At 39.8% G+C, this 13,304-nt stretch overlaps 1 protein-coding gene across 1 annotated transcript; it reads right to left on the reverse strand.

Moving 5' to 3' along the window:
• Positions 1 to 7,903: 7,903 nt before the first annotated feature.
• On the reverse strand, positions 7,904 to 11,906 carry C15H17orf67 (chromosome 15 C17orf67 homolog). Its single transcript, XM_054221988.1, has 3 exons — positions 11,852 to 11,906; positions 11,066 to 11,166; positions 7,904 to 8,035 (listed from the first exon to the last, which is right to left on the reverse strand). The coding sequence occupies exons 1-3, from the start codon at positions 11,904 to 11,906 to the stop codon at positions 7,919 to 7,921; spliced, it is 273 nt and encodes a 90-aa protein (XP_054077963.1). The 3' UTR covers positions 7,904 to 7,918.
• Positions 11,907 to 13,304: the final 1,398 nt, after the last annotated feature.

Raw genomic sequence — 13,304 nt, forward strand, 5'->3', positions numbered from 1 at the left:
CCGTTTGAAATTCATACAATTATACAGTATAGCTGTACTGTAAAATAGTAACCGTAGATAATACAGAATGGCACAGTGAGGACAGTATAAAATAACATAACATAGACTAGAAATAAATCAAATCTACAGCCGCACAGTATTGCTGTGAACAATTTCCTATACGTATAGTTGGTAGCCACACATCTAGCTGGTGTGTGAACAAAAGAGTTTGTCTCCTGATACTCTTTGTTTGCGGTGCAGAAATCTGTCCTTATTTAACCCTAAATATCTGTCAGTTTCTTGCAGGAAGAATTTGCTTTGTGAACATAACATTTGAAAAGATATTTTTTTTTAAAGTCATTGCAGTTTCATTTTTAGAAAGGCGAGGAATCCAACACATCCGACTCTGAGTAGGGCTCTTTGATGGGTTGGGATGCTGCATGAATGATAAATATATCCGCAGACTCAGAGTAAATATTCAATGGCATGTAACTAAGGTATAAAGAAGTAAATTTTATACAAGTTGGCCACAGACGCCTTGTCATTTCCCTGTAAATTAAAGAGTCTTCCATTGGACCTATAAATTCATCATACTAGTATTCTTCCATGACTACAGAAACAGCCTGACCCTGCGTTGATGGAGTGTTCCATTCCCTACAGATAACAGGAGTCCAGTGCTGTTCCTGTGCGTACCATGGCCCCAAAACATTGAGCACAAAACCCTTTTTGCGGCTCTTCCTGTGGCTGTCCCTCACTGCTAGTCTTTCTTCTTTACTAGGTTTTTTTTTTCCCAGAACCTTGATGAGAGTCTTTGCCAGGAAAAAAAGTGCTCTGCTAATTACTTGTAGGCTTATAAGCCATGTTTTCATAACAGAAGCATAACAGTAGGATGGAAATCTTTCTCCCATTATGAATCACATGGTAGGTATTGCCCAATGTCCCCAGTTGCTTCCCAGCACAAGCTGATACAAATAATGGAGTCGACGGCCATACTGTTAGCCTGGATTAACTTCAGACTCCAGATTTGTGTGAGTGTGAGGTAAAACCAATAAATTCTTTGCTTAAAATCCTGTGGTTTTACATATCTTACTCCTCCTCATGACATTGTTAATGTCAGATCTTGCCCATGATTGCAAAGGGTCTCCTGGGGGAATGGATCGATGCTGTGCTCTGCAAGGAAGGGGGAATGGATCGATGCTGTGCTCTGCAAGGAAGGGGGAATTCCTGCATGGTGCTGAGCTTATGAAACAGCCCTTGAGTGGTGCGAAGCGCAGGTGGGAGCAAGCTGTTCTTATGCCAGAAGAACGTTTGGAGCACTTTACTGAATTCATTTTTTGAAGCCAGTCAATAGTTGCTCTTTATTCTGAAAAAAAATCAGAATGAAGCAATATTCTGCCCCTCTTTGTCTTTGATCTAAGATCTCCTATATTTAAGGTTGGCTCAGTCAGTTTAGTAAAGGTGTGTGTATGATGCCCTGGATATATACATTGTGCAAAAAAAGAGAGATGCCCAAACAGATCCTTAGATCCAAATCGCCCCCAAATTTGGGGGAAAAAAAAAATGTACTTCAACTGATCATTGCTTGCTGAAATATCCTGAAAAAAAGACAGGAAGTACCAAGATGAGCTTGAGATTTGGAATAATACTAGTGCTTTTGGTTTCATGTTGAGTATACACTGGGCTGGACATGCTGATTTGATAGAATAAGGATAGTTGTATTAGCTCAAAGTTCATTGAACCTTTTCTGCTTTTTACTGGTTTTCATTTTAATACACATCTTTACCCCCAGACCTGAAAAAGGATTAAAATGCCAGAAAGGAGACAGATCACTCAGCATTTCTAGTCACATACCAGAAATCTCAAGACACACAGTTCTCACAAGATTTTCTACTCTTTGTAGACCATAAAAGGCTCAGATAACCTTCTAAAGTCCACTCTGATCTCTTTAGTCATTAAAAAATAAGTTTTTACTGAGATTCGAAGCTAGATTCCTACTGCAGTGATCACATTCAATCAATCCAGTTTCACTCCACTGCTTCAGAAGTTATTTATGCATTCATTCATTGAGACAGAGCAACAGAAATCTTCATTCAAAACCAGACTCCAACGTTCAAAGCAAGGCTGTAACTATTGCAAAAAATGCCTCAAAGTACTGCAGGGAAATGTTTCCATACACATTACTTCATTTCAGATAGGGATAGGCATTTGTTTTGTCTCTGTCTGTCATGGTCACTCTTCAGAAACGCTCCGGAGAAGCAGTGCTGTTGTGGGGAACAGAAGAGGATATTCACCTGTTCGGCCTCCATGAGAAGGCAGCAAACACTGTATCATCTAAACTACAAACCGGTCAGTTTAATTTTGCATTTTCCATTACCATCATCATTGTGAAATCAAACTGCTAATAGAGCAAGTGATTTACTTACTTTCAATTAAATTTGTGGAAATTTCAGTCTTAATAAGTATTTCTAGTGCATGTTCTTCAGGAAGGTAAGGCAGCCTGGTAGAAACAGCCAGTTGGCCGAACTGCCAGATTGCTTAGTGGCAAGGGTAGAACTACTTCATATACTACTTACCTGGCTGTGAAAAAATCTTTTAGTCTTGGTCTTGCTGAAGAAGTCGATGCTTTCAAAAGTGCCAGCCTTTGTCTCTTTTCCCTGGTTGTTGTGTATTTAAATTAGAGCTGATTGATAGTATTTATCTGCTCTTTATAGAGGGTACTGCGTTTCAGGCCCTGGGCACCGTCTGCCTTTTCAGTACAGGTTTGTACAGCACCTAACACATAGTCCCCCAAGCTGCTAAAGATAATAAACGTTCTAAGATATTGTCATGCCATTAAGTTAGTTAAGAAAAGGGGTAAAAAACCAAGGGGGGAGAGGGAGGGATGCCGTATTTTCAGTCAAACAGCCGTTGAGGGCTGCGATGCCGTTTATACGCAGAAACAGTGGCATCTAGCGGGCAGCTTTTCAGGTGAGGAAAGACAAAGTTAGCAGACATTGAATATAAAACAACTCAGCGATTAAAGCTAATGATATGTTTATCTCGTTCATGGATGAAAGATTTTCCCAAGTCTGTTGTAATCCTTTTCTGTAAAAGCATTTGGAAATCAACTATTTTGCCAATTTTTCCATCTTCAGTATACAAATTTCAGAACATTTGTTTTTCCTTTTTTTCATTATAATAGGCGCTCTCGTGGCTTTTATATGTAAATTCTAATTACTTAATGTCATATAGATTATCATAAATCTTCACCCAGTAGGAAAGCTAATGGTTTGCATGCAGATATAAAAGTCTAGCATTTTTTCTCAAGATTTTAGACATGAATAGAAATAAACCTCCAACTAGTCCTTGATCTAGTTCAACTTCAGATGATTTCAATCACAGCATGGCTTGGAGGGAAAGGTCTTTGTAAAGGAAGAGAATAAAAGCACAGTAGAGGAGCCACACTGAAGGACTCTGGAAAAAGCTTGGTGACATGATTTCTGTAGCTATAACTAAGTATAAAGTTTATGCAGTGTTAACCTTTTATGCTAAGTATGTATGAGTTTTTTCACTGATGAGTCATAATAAATACTTGAGTTTATTTATTTATACCTGACCCTAAGATCCTGTTCTTTTATTCAACGCCTGCCTCTCTTATGAAGAAAGGCTGAGGGATTTGGGTCTCTTCAGTCTGGAAGAAAGACAGCTGAGGGGGGCCTTATCAACACTTACAAACACTTAAAGGGTGGGTGTCATGAGGATGGGGGCAGGATCTTTTCAGTGGTGCCCAGAGACAGGACAAGAGGTAACGGGCACAAACTCGAGCATAGGAAGTTCCACCTAAACATCAGGAGGAACTTCTTTACCCTGAGGGTGGCAGAGCCCTGGCACAGGCTGCCCAGAGAGGTGGTGGAGTCTCCGTCTCTGGAGACATTCCAAACCCCCCTGGACACGTTCCTGTGCAACCTGCTCTGGGTGACCCTGCTCTGGCAGGGGCTTGGACGGGATGATCTCCAGAGGTCCCTTCCAACCCTATGATTCTATGATTCTATGATTCTGTTAGTCCACTGGATTACATGTAAAACACTGTGTCTGTTTCAGGGACCTACAGAAATGCATAATAAGCAGGATGAGGGGCTGCTACATCCATGGCAATAGTCTAAAGCAGTCGCACTCGTGCCTTACCGCTCTCTTTAGACTGCAGGGTTTGCCAGTGCTGAGCAAACTTCTGAGAGTCTGCTGCGCTGTGCTGGCCTCCTCTTCTCCGTCTGTCTCTCGGGTAGCTTGAAGGGTGTTTCTCTGTTTACTTGCAGGGCCCAAATTAATTTGTATGAATGGAGGACTTGGCTTCCTAAATCTGGCAGAAGAGCTGGATGTCTTAAAAAGAAATATCTTGGCTATGTTCTTCATGATCACAGGATTACGGAGGCACTGATAGGCTTCAGTCTAGGTTTTTCTTCTTCTCCCTTATAATTTTCTGTTCTCTCTCTTTTTCTTTACATTTTTTCTCCCTTTATGTTTCAAACTTTCCTGTATGGTGTCTGCTGTTTTTCTTATCTTGGTGGACCAGGTCGTACTTCATATCAGTTCTACTATAGAAGTGTAGATAGTTTTAAGAGGGAGTTTACTTTTGTAAAGAAGCTTAAATGCTGGAATTGTAGAAACACTGGTAATGGTTTTGATTTGAACCTGAGTGCCAACATGGGTTGTCTTTTTTGCCCATTGGCTACATGAATCGGCCTGACATAAATGTGGGCTAAAGACTATTAACACTGTACCAAATTTTTTTCCCTTATGAAGTGGGAGAGAGCATGGAACAGGCACCTCAGAGTACTTCATCTTTCTATGTTTCTAGTTTTTTCTTTGTACATCAGACATTATAATACTTAACTTTTCTTTGGAGATACCTGTATGAGATCCTTCAACCCTAATGTGGAAAAGCAAACTTAGAAACAATAAACAAACTCTATTGCACGTGTTTGCTTTAGGATTAGCTCAGTGTTACTGAGGCAGACCTAGGAGCTACTATTTAACCTTTCTAGTTATCTGACTTATGTCTGAATATAACTAGGTGGGAGCTCTTTTATTTCTGAGAAGTACCTAAATCAACTTTCACTGGGTGAAAGCTGGCGTAATTGGGATCGGCATGAATTTTTCACTGAACTGCACTGCATAGCCAGGATTTCACCTAATGACTTTAACTTCAGGAGATATGCAAATTGAGATCAATGTATGGAGAGTATTATGAATGAAACACACAATAGCAGGCTGATAATACTTTTTGACACTCCCAGATTTAATCTATGATTTCATCTTGACAGCAGGGGAAAGCAAGCCTTTGATGCTTTGAGATTTAAATTATTCCCTTGGAGTCATCTAGGAAAGCTCTCTTACTGGAAAGAAAGTATACTAGAAGGACTGTTGATCTATTTCAGCCTACCAAATGTGTGTGGAACACAGTGAGGAATACAGTGAGGAACTGTGAAAGGTAACTTTGGTCCATTCATAACTAATTCTATTGCCGTTACAGATCTCAACAGACATGTAAGAGCCATCAAGACATTTTTCGTGTTGTTTTGCTGGTATCATATGTTTACCATCTCATTGTACGAAGTATTCTATACCAAGGCATAAGTTATAAAGGCACGCAGGCAGAAAAGGGATGGCTGCATACATGTGCCTAACCTGGCAGAATTATAAAGGAAAGGGAAAAGTTGTGCAGAGAAACTACAAAATGATTGGACTGTTCCATAGTGCTTCCCAGCTGCTGATCCTAGAAAGTCCTCTGGTGTTTCCTTAGTACTTTGCAATACTCAGCCTCACTTCCAGTGATTTTTGTCAGTATATAGTATGGGAAACTAAGGTAACAAAATAATCTGAAAACGGATTTGAATCAAGCTTTTATTATGAAACAATACATGAAATACTCATCAGGCAATTACATGTAGATTAGTGTTGCATAAAAGTTATGTATTCATACAATATTGTTATTTAACGTACAAAACTGTAACTAAGGATTCCTCCAAAGTCCAGAAAGCTGGCCTTCTCTTCACGTTTATATTCTCCAATTTTCTATGGACCTCTCCCTCTAAGTTCCTTTTGCTTCAGACAGGCTGAAGCTGTACCCTTAAAAAGCATACTCTAGGACTAATCACTCAGTCGTTCTTGCCCATACCGCAGAAACTGGGGGAAACCCATGATTGATTTAATCACGCATGCAATCATTACTGGTAGAAAATATATGGTGGTCTATAACATATCTAGCCATTTATAGTTCGAAGTTCTGCTATATCACCGGGATTGCACTGTATTGCAAAGAGGTTCAGCTCTACAATGAGCACGTAGCCAATGCAGGAATAACCTTGTCCTCCTTAACACAATCATAGTATGCATCCTCTTCAGCGCCCATGAAGAGATCTGCAGGAAAAAAAAAAAAGAAAATATAATAAAAAACATGCTGACATTGGCCATACTAACAACGTATAAAGGGCTTCAAATCATTTAAGCTCTTTTCTAACATTAATTCTTCACGATCGCCTGTGAGCAGCTATTGTGAAGAATTACAATAGCTAAGTGAGCCTGCTTTCAACTGCGTCTCAGCTGGAAGATTTTTTGAAAACTGCCAACTTACCTCCTAGGGCTAAGGTTTGGGAATTTTATGTTTTTGTTTTTAAATAAGTTTCAGACCTTTGGCTTTTCGAGGATTAACATAGCTCCATTGAATCTACCCCCAAATCCAGATTTTCAAAGGTATTTAGATATGTACAGGTACAAATAGCAGAATTTTAAGCAGACAAACTTTCTGTCTTTTGAAACAGATCAGCCCTGACAGACACCATCTCTGTATTCTAGTGCTTAAATGCTTTTGAAAGAATGGAGCTAAATCTGCAACTTTTATGCTAAAAAGTGTGAGTGATATAGCATCGCTATTATGGTGATGATCCAAATTTATCCCAGTTGACAACTTTCACGTCTGTTTAAAGCATGTGAGCAGAAAGGCTTATCCTGTTCTAAAAGCATACAGTTGTGGGTATATCTTCTTTTTTTTTGGCATCATAAACAGCTATTGGGTAATCGGAAGAGTTTATGACGAATACTTATATTTTACAATCCTATATGTTCCTTACCTCCAAACATCACATTTTTTTAACGTAGTGATAAGTTGATATAACTGCATGTAAAACACACAAGTTAAAAAAAGGATGGCCATATCGCAGACCTAATGTGCACAGAGTACTATGGGGATGTGTCATTTTGCCACTGATGGGCTTGTGAGTAGTGCCTGGTTTCTGAGCTGTGCTTTGGAGTATATTTTCCCATTGAACTCTATGATGCATATGATAAACGGAGGCAATAAAGCAAATGATGCTGTCTATTGCACTAATATGGAAAATCATAAACAGAACTAATAATCCATGCAAGCTCTGTGAAAATTTTCTGTGTTAATGTTTACCAGCATGTGTACTAAATAGTGAATTCCATTTAAAAAATCAGCAGCTAGCAAATTATGACAGCTGAGATACTGCAGAACAGGCTGAACTGCTCACAAGGTCAGACTGCATCTTACATATCTCAAGGATGAGATATCCTGCACAGCCCTACTGAGAGCTACGTGAACAAGTACAAGACTTATAAATAGATGAGTTGGAAAAGGAGCACGAGGAGAAAGGAAAGAAACGGGAGGAATCTGAAGCAACATTAATAAGAATGTTGTGCAGTCACCAGGCTCTATCCATACAGCAGAGAAATGCATTATTTACAGGAACAGAACTACGGTGCCACAGCTGATGCTTAGGACACTTATGTTCCCTGCCACCCAGACACCTTTCAGCAGAAGGTACTTCCTCCAGCCATTGGTTATTCTCTCCTCTTCTGGTTTGTGGCTCTGCCTTTTATTGTGAAGAAAGAAATACACACTGTGAAAGCCATATATCTACCGATTGCGGGATAGGCAAAGCCATTAGACTGGATGCACTAAATCCCTGTTGCAGTGTGGCAAGCAATGTGGATTCAGCCAGTGTTCAAGGAATTGTTCTTCTGATCTCTGCTCCAGCCGCTGAAGGTAAAGCATATACTCCTATTTAAAGAAAAGAAAAAAGTAATTTAATTTTGTAATCATTCAAGTCTAATGTCAGGCCAACGAAGCAGGAGAATTTTACAGTTTATACAAGACCAATTAATTTACCCCTTAAAACTATCAAATACAGTGAAATGGTGTTGCTAGTCAGCTTGCCCCAACCTAGCAATATTTAATGAGTGACATCATCATCCAGATGCTGGGTGTTGAGCAAGAACATATTATAACAATATTCATAAATCAGGAATTCTGCATACACATTTCTTATTCGCATATCAGTACAGAAGCCTCTGTTGGTCCTGAGGGCGCAGAAGGATTCTCACAGATAGGTCTGTTGTAGCCTCTTTGAAAATTGATTCCTGCTGATGAAAAACCGTTAACCCCGTATAGCACTGTGTGGCAGTACTCTGAAGGCTTCTAGTAGTGGCATGCATCAGTGCTGACTCGTCTTTCTGTGATACATAAAATAATATGAATTTCCCATACTAATTTATAGGGTTTTGGTGTAAGCAACAAGTTATCAAACTAAAACGGGCTGTGTACCAAAAATTGACCTCCATCAGGAACAAAATTTACTCGTAAAAAGTTACAGTCCCAGCGCATGTGGGCTCATAAGCTTTGTGAACACTAGATACGTTTTTTTAAATTACACCCCCCTTGCTTTGCACAGTGGGCACTGTAGGAATGGTAGCTGTAGCGCTGGCCAAGTCTTCCCGCTGTTATCCAGTTCCCTGCTCTTTGTGCTGACCAGAGGGTTGGCACGCTGGGTGCCAGCAGGAAGCAGTCGTGTCCTGCCTTTTACTGTGCCTTCTCTCCTCGCAGCACAGGAGTCTTGGCTCAAATCCCTCCGGGAGACTGCATTATGAACTTGCAGAGAACAGAACTATATGACTGAGAAGATGTCACATGATAAAAAGCAGGGTCTCAGTCAAAGTAAGATTAAAACATGCTGATAACATAAATGACATTTTTAAATAATCAAAGACGGCAGATCTTGCTGCCTGTAACTGAACAGGCTTTTCAACTGAAACAGCACTGTGGAAGTCAAACAGTGTCACAAAGAATTGCAAATTAAATTCCCCAGCTCAGCATGATCTGGCCTAGGACAAACAGCTTTTGCTTAAAATAGATGAACAGAGGTGGGTTCATCCCAGCATTCATTTCAGTCTGCTACAAAGAATCCATAAAAAATCAGTTTTTCTCCTTGAGCCAGTGGCAGAACTGTGCCCAGGGACACAGCAGCCATGCAACTTCCATGCAACTTCCTTCACAAGGGAAAATCTCCATGTTCCACGTGGCAGGGGGGACAGTTTTTTTATCAGAAGATTTTTCCTTTTCTACTGAAATCCTTGACATTTAGTGAGAAAAAGAAATATTCTTATGTTTTGATTTTCTTACAGAAAGCCAGCATTGCTGTATAGAAAAGAAAAAACGAAATCAAAAGAAGGTTGGAATTTCTCAGCAAGTGTTTGCTACTAATCAAGGTGGGATGGAAAGTGGCAAGGAGAGAGCAGCAGAGGTCAGTAATCAAACACTTCTACTCCCCACCTAGAATCATAGAATAGCTCGAGTTGGAAAGGACCCATAAGGATGATCGAGTCCAACTCCCTGCTCCTCATGGGACTACCTAAAACTAAACCATATGACTAAGAGTGTCGTATGTATGCGTGTAACTTCTTGCAGTACAGGATTTAACGCAATCCAACTTCTCTACGGTTTTATTTATTTTATATTTAATATATATTTACTATATAATGTGCCATATAATTGTGGCAGTACATTATAAGCATAAGCATAGATGGGAGCTGTATTCTCGCTAATTTGCAAAAACTACAAGGCTCATTTAACAACACCTTAGGAACCAGCCCAATCCTGAATGCTGCGGGCAGCAGACGCCCGTGTCTTCTGGTTTTTATCTGTGCTTTACAGCCTTCATTGTACAAGACTGTTAACGAACATGGTGCCATATCCTTGTGACAGCTTTGATTTGTTGTGGCCATCACACTTGACAAAGAAGAGTGTACATCGGGAGTGGTGGATGCCCAGGTGGATTTGTGTTGGCCGGTACGCAATAACCATTGGGAAGGGAAAAGCCCACGCTGTCTCCACGAGCCTGGCACACACCGAGCTCAATCCTGCGAGGTACGTGGCGCTCCTCGTGTCCTATGGATCCAGAAGTGTTCAGCACCTTGCTGAACTCAGCCCCTTGTACAATCTGTTGTGTCCTTTCTAGCTTCTGTGGGTTTTGTCTCTTCAGAACCATGTAATTTTAGCACAGTTTATTTACTTTGGAAAGAAATAGGCAGTAATTTTAAACTACCTTAAGTACCTCTTGAAAAGTGCAGAATTATATGTTAGATCTTGTCAAAGCAAGTAGAACAGAAGGCTCCGTAATTATTTTACTTTTTCTTTTGTTGTAATATGGTTTAGAAATAAATAAATGTAAATATTGCATGCAAAAGCAATGCTGTTGCATTAAGCGAGGAACTAAAAACTTCTGCAACACCATAACAAACCATCCTATCCATGGCATTCATGAATAAGTGCACAAAAGTAAGTGATTTTAAAAGCTTGTTCAGAACTACCTCAATCTCCACACTGACCACTGACACCTACATCTCCTTTCTGCCTTGAGTGCAGAATGTACTGGAAGCAGAAGACATTTCCTGTTAGTTAGTTTTTCAGGAACAACCTGATGAAATCCACATTTCTATAACTGAAAAGCCACTTTCTTCTCAATAATTTAATCGGCATTTTTGAACCGTGATAAATAATTTCCACATTCTGCAAGCATACATTTCCTGAGCAATATTCAGCACTTACAGAATGCTACTTAGTAGTAATTGAAAGAACGTAAGGGGTTTTTTTAATATTTCGTGGAATAGCTCAGCTGCATAAAAGGGTGATATTCATAACGCATTGCTTGGAATTAAATCTATAGAAATTTAATACTAAGCACAAATGTTTTGGGGGTTTTGGTGTTGTTTTTTCTTTAGTTAATGTAATTGAAAAATAAATATCATAAATCACCCTTATTGGCTCATCAGGGAAACCAGCTTTTCTCGGTCTGTCCTCACGACGAGTTCTCAGAATCTGTTTGGCATCTTTTTCAGGCAAAATTGGTGAAGTGTCTAAAGACAGAAAAGAAGAAATTAGTTCTGAAATTACCAAAAAGTTAATATTTTACCTGTCAGTTGTAAAATGAAATGTCTCCAAACCTGATATTTGTCTATATACAAAGTGTTCTTTCATTACAGCCCCTTCCCAGGGGATATTGCATTCCAGAAGATATGAGTGGAATTTTAAACCATTTTTATACTTGTGCTTTCTATAGTTCTACCAGTATGAAGCAAACCCTACATATTCATGTTACTCTCTAAAATGAGAAAATATAACAGCACCATCTAACCACAGATGTTAGTAACTCTTATGATTCTTTGTTCTTTTCTGTGTTGCTTTACATTTTAGGATTATTTTTCGAAGTAATGAGTTAGACGTTTGTTGCAAAGGAGAGACTGCATTGAACATTTAGCTTGCAGGACCTTGGTAAGATAATATTAAAATAGTAAGCTAGTAAAATTAAACTTTTTGGGTTTACAATAAATGACTACAGTGTGGTAATACAGAAAGTAAAATATCAAATACAATAGCATGATTGTTAAAAATCAAATCATGAAAAGCCGACAAGATAAAAATAGTTAAGTATTAAAAATGAAATACGAAGATACTAAAATACAAGGTTGAGGTACTAATGCTATTATAATATGCTCTGCAGCTCTACACACATATGCAGGTTTGTTTTGTATAAACTCCTACCTGTAAAAGTGGTCATCAGGACCAAAAAGGAGACAAACACAAGTAACTGCTTCATTTTGATTCTTCTTTCTCTCAGTCTGTTCCAAAATGAGTAACGCCGACTGAGGCGTTAGCCTATTTGAAGTCGCTACGTCAGTCACAAATGTTTGTTTATGCTTTAACTAATTTGAGTGATAGTATGATTTTGAAGACATCTGGCCCAAAGTTTTGAATTAGGCTATTATCTGCTCACACGTTCTCAGCATAACTCTGTTCCTGAGGGAAAGAAAATAGAAGACCTTTTTTCCACCTCAGGCTTCAGAGTTACACTGGATATTTTAAATGTGTGAAAATAAAACACATCACCTTACCTTTAGCATAGCAAGCAATGGTTTTGGGTGCCGAAGGTGAATGATTGTTTTTTAAAAGCAACAGTTGCCAATTATTGAACGTTAATCTCAAAGGCAGCCACAAAGGGGCCCCTTTTTCAAAAATTGTCTCTAACTTTACTCCAGCGCAGAAGTATGTATTAATGTGGTTTAACTCTAGCAAAGCCAAATTATCACTGCTGGAAAACACAGCGGAGAGATTTTTATCAGATTGAGAGAACCATACAAATGAAGCTCACATAATTCTTCTCTTTTCAGGACAAGTTAGTAGAAAACAGGACTTCAAATGTCCTTAACTAGTAAACAGTGTGAAGTAAGAATATGGGTTAACAAACATGATTGCAAACAGCGAGTTTCTGCCTTGAGAAATGTGGCCTCCCACCCCTTTCCTGAGCAGCACTGGACATACGGCACCAGCATCACCTGTCGCAGGAAAAGAAGTTAAGTGTCCCTTGGAGTATCACGTATGAAATAGGGAGTCAGAATTCATCAGCGTCTCTCATGCAAGGACATCAGTAATTAGCGTTTCCCCTTGGAGGGAAAGGTGCAGCACATCCCCTGGCCTCCGGGCAGCCCTTCTGACATCTGCCTTCGCATTTCCTAAAGAAGGGGTGTTCATTCTGCCTGTGCCACCATGCATACACAAGTCAGCCGGTTTCAGTGAAACCTGGCAAAGAGCTGTGGGTCCCAAAAACGTTAAGGATTAAGAAAACCAAACAGCAGGTCAGAGAGAGGGGCTCAGTGAATGTCCCCTGTGGACGGACACCTTCGGGGTGTCCTCAGCTTCGGCACACACCAGCCAGGCATGTCTCCTTGGCTGGAGCAGCTCAACTGCTCGCACAACTATTTGTGAGTTTATAAAAATCTGACATAATCGTGGGCTAAATCGTTGAGTGCTGTCAGTGCCAGGGCTTGACCGGAGCCAACACAGGGGATGGAAATGAAGCGGTTCAGGGGCAGTTCTGGGGTCTGACCTCCCATTATGGGGCTTCTCTTGGAAACCGGAGTTCTGGCAAACTGTGGAGCACTTGCATTTTCCAGCATGTTTTAAGACACCAACAGCCTAAAATCCAAGAAATGTTATG

The sequence above is a fragment of the Rissa tridactyla genome, chromosome 15 (assembly GCF_028500815.1).
Source record: "Rissa tridactyla isolate bRisTri1 chromosome 15, bRisTri1.patW.cur.20221130, whole genome shotgun sequence".
Classification (NCBI taxonomy): Eukaryota; Metazoa; Chordata; class Aves; order Charadriiformes; family Laridae; genus Rissa; species Rissa tridactyla.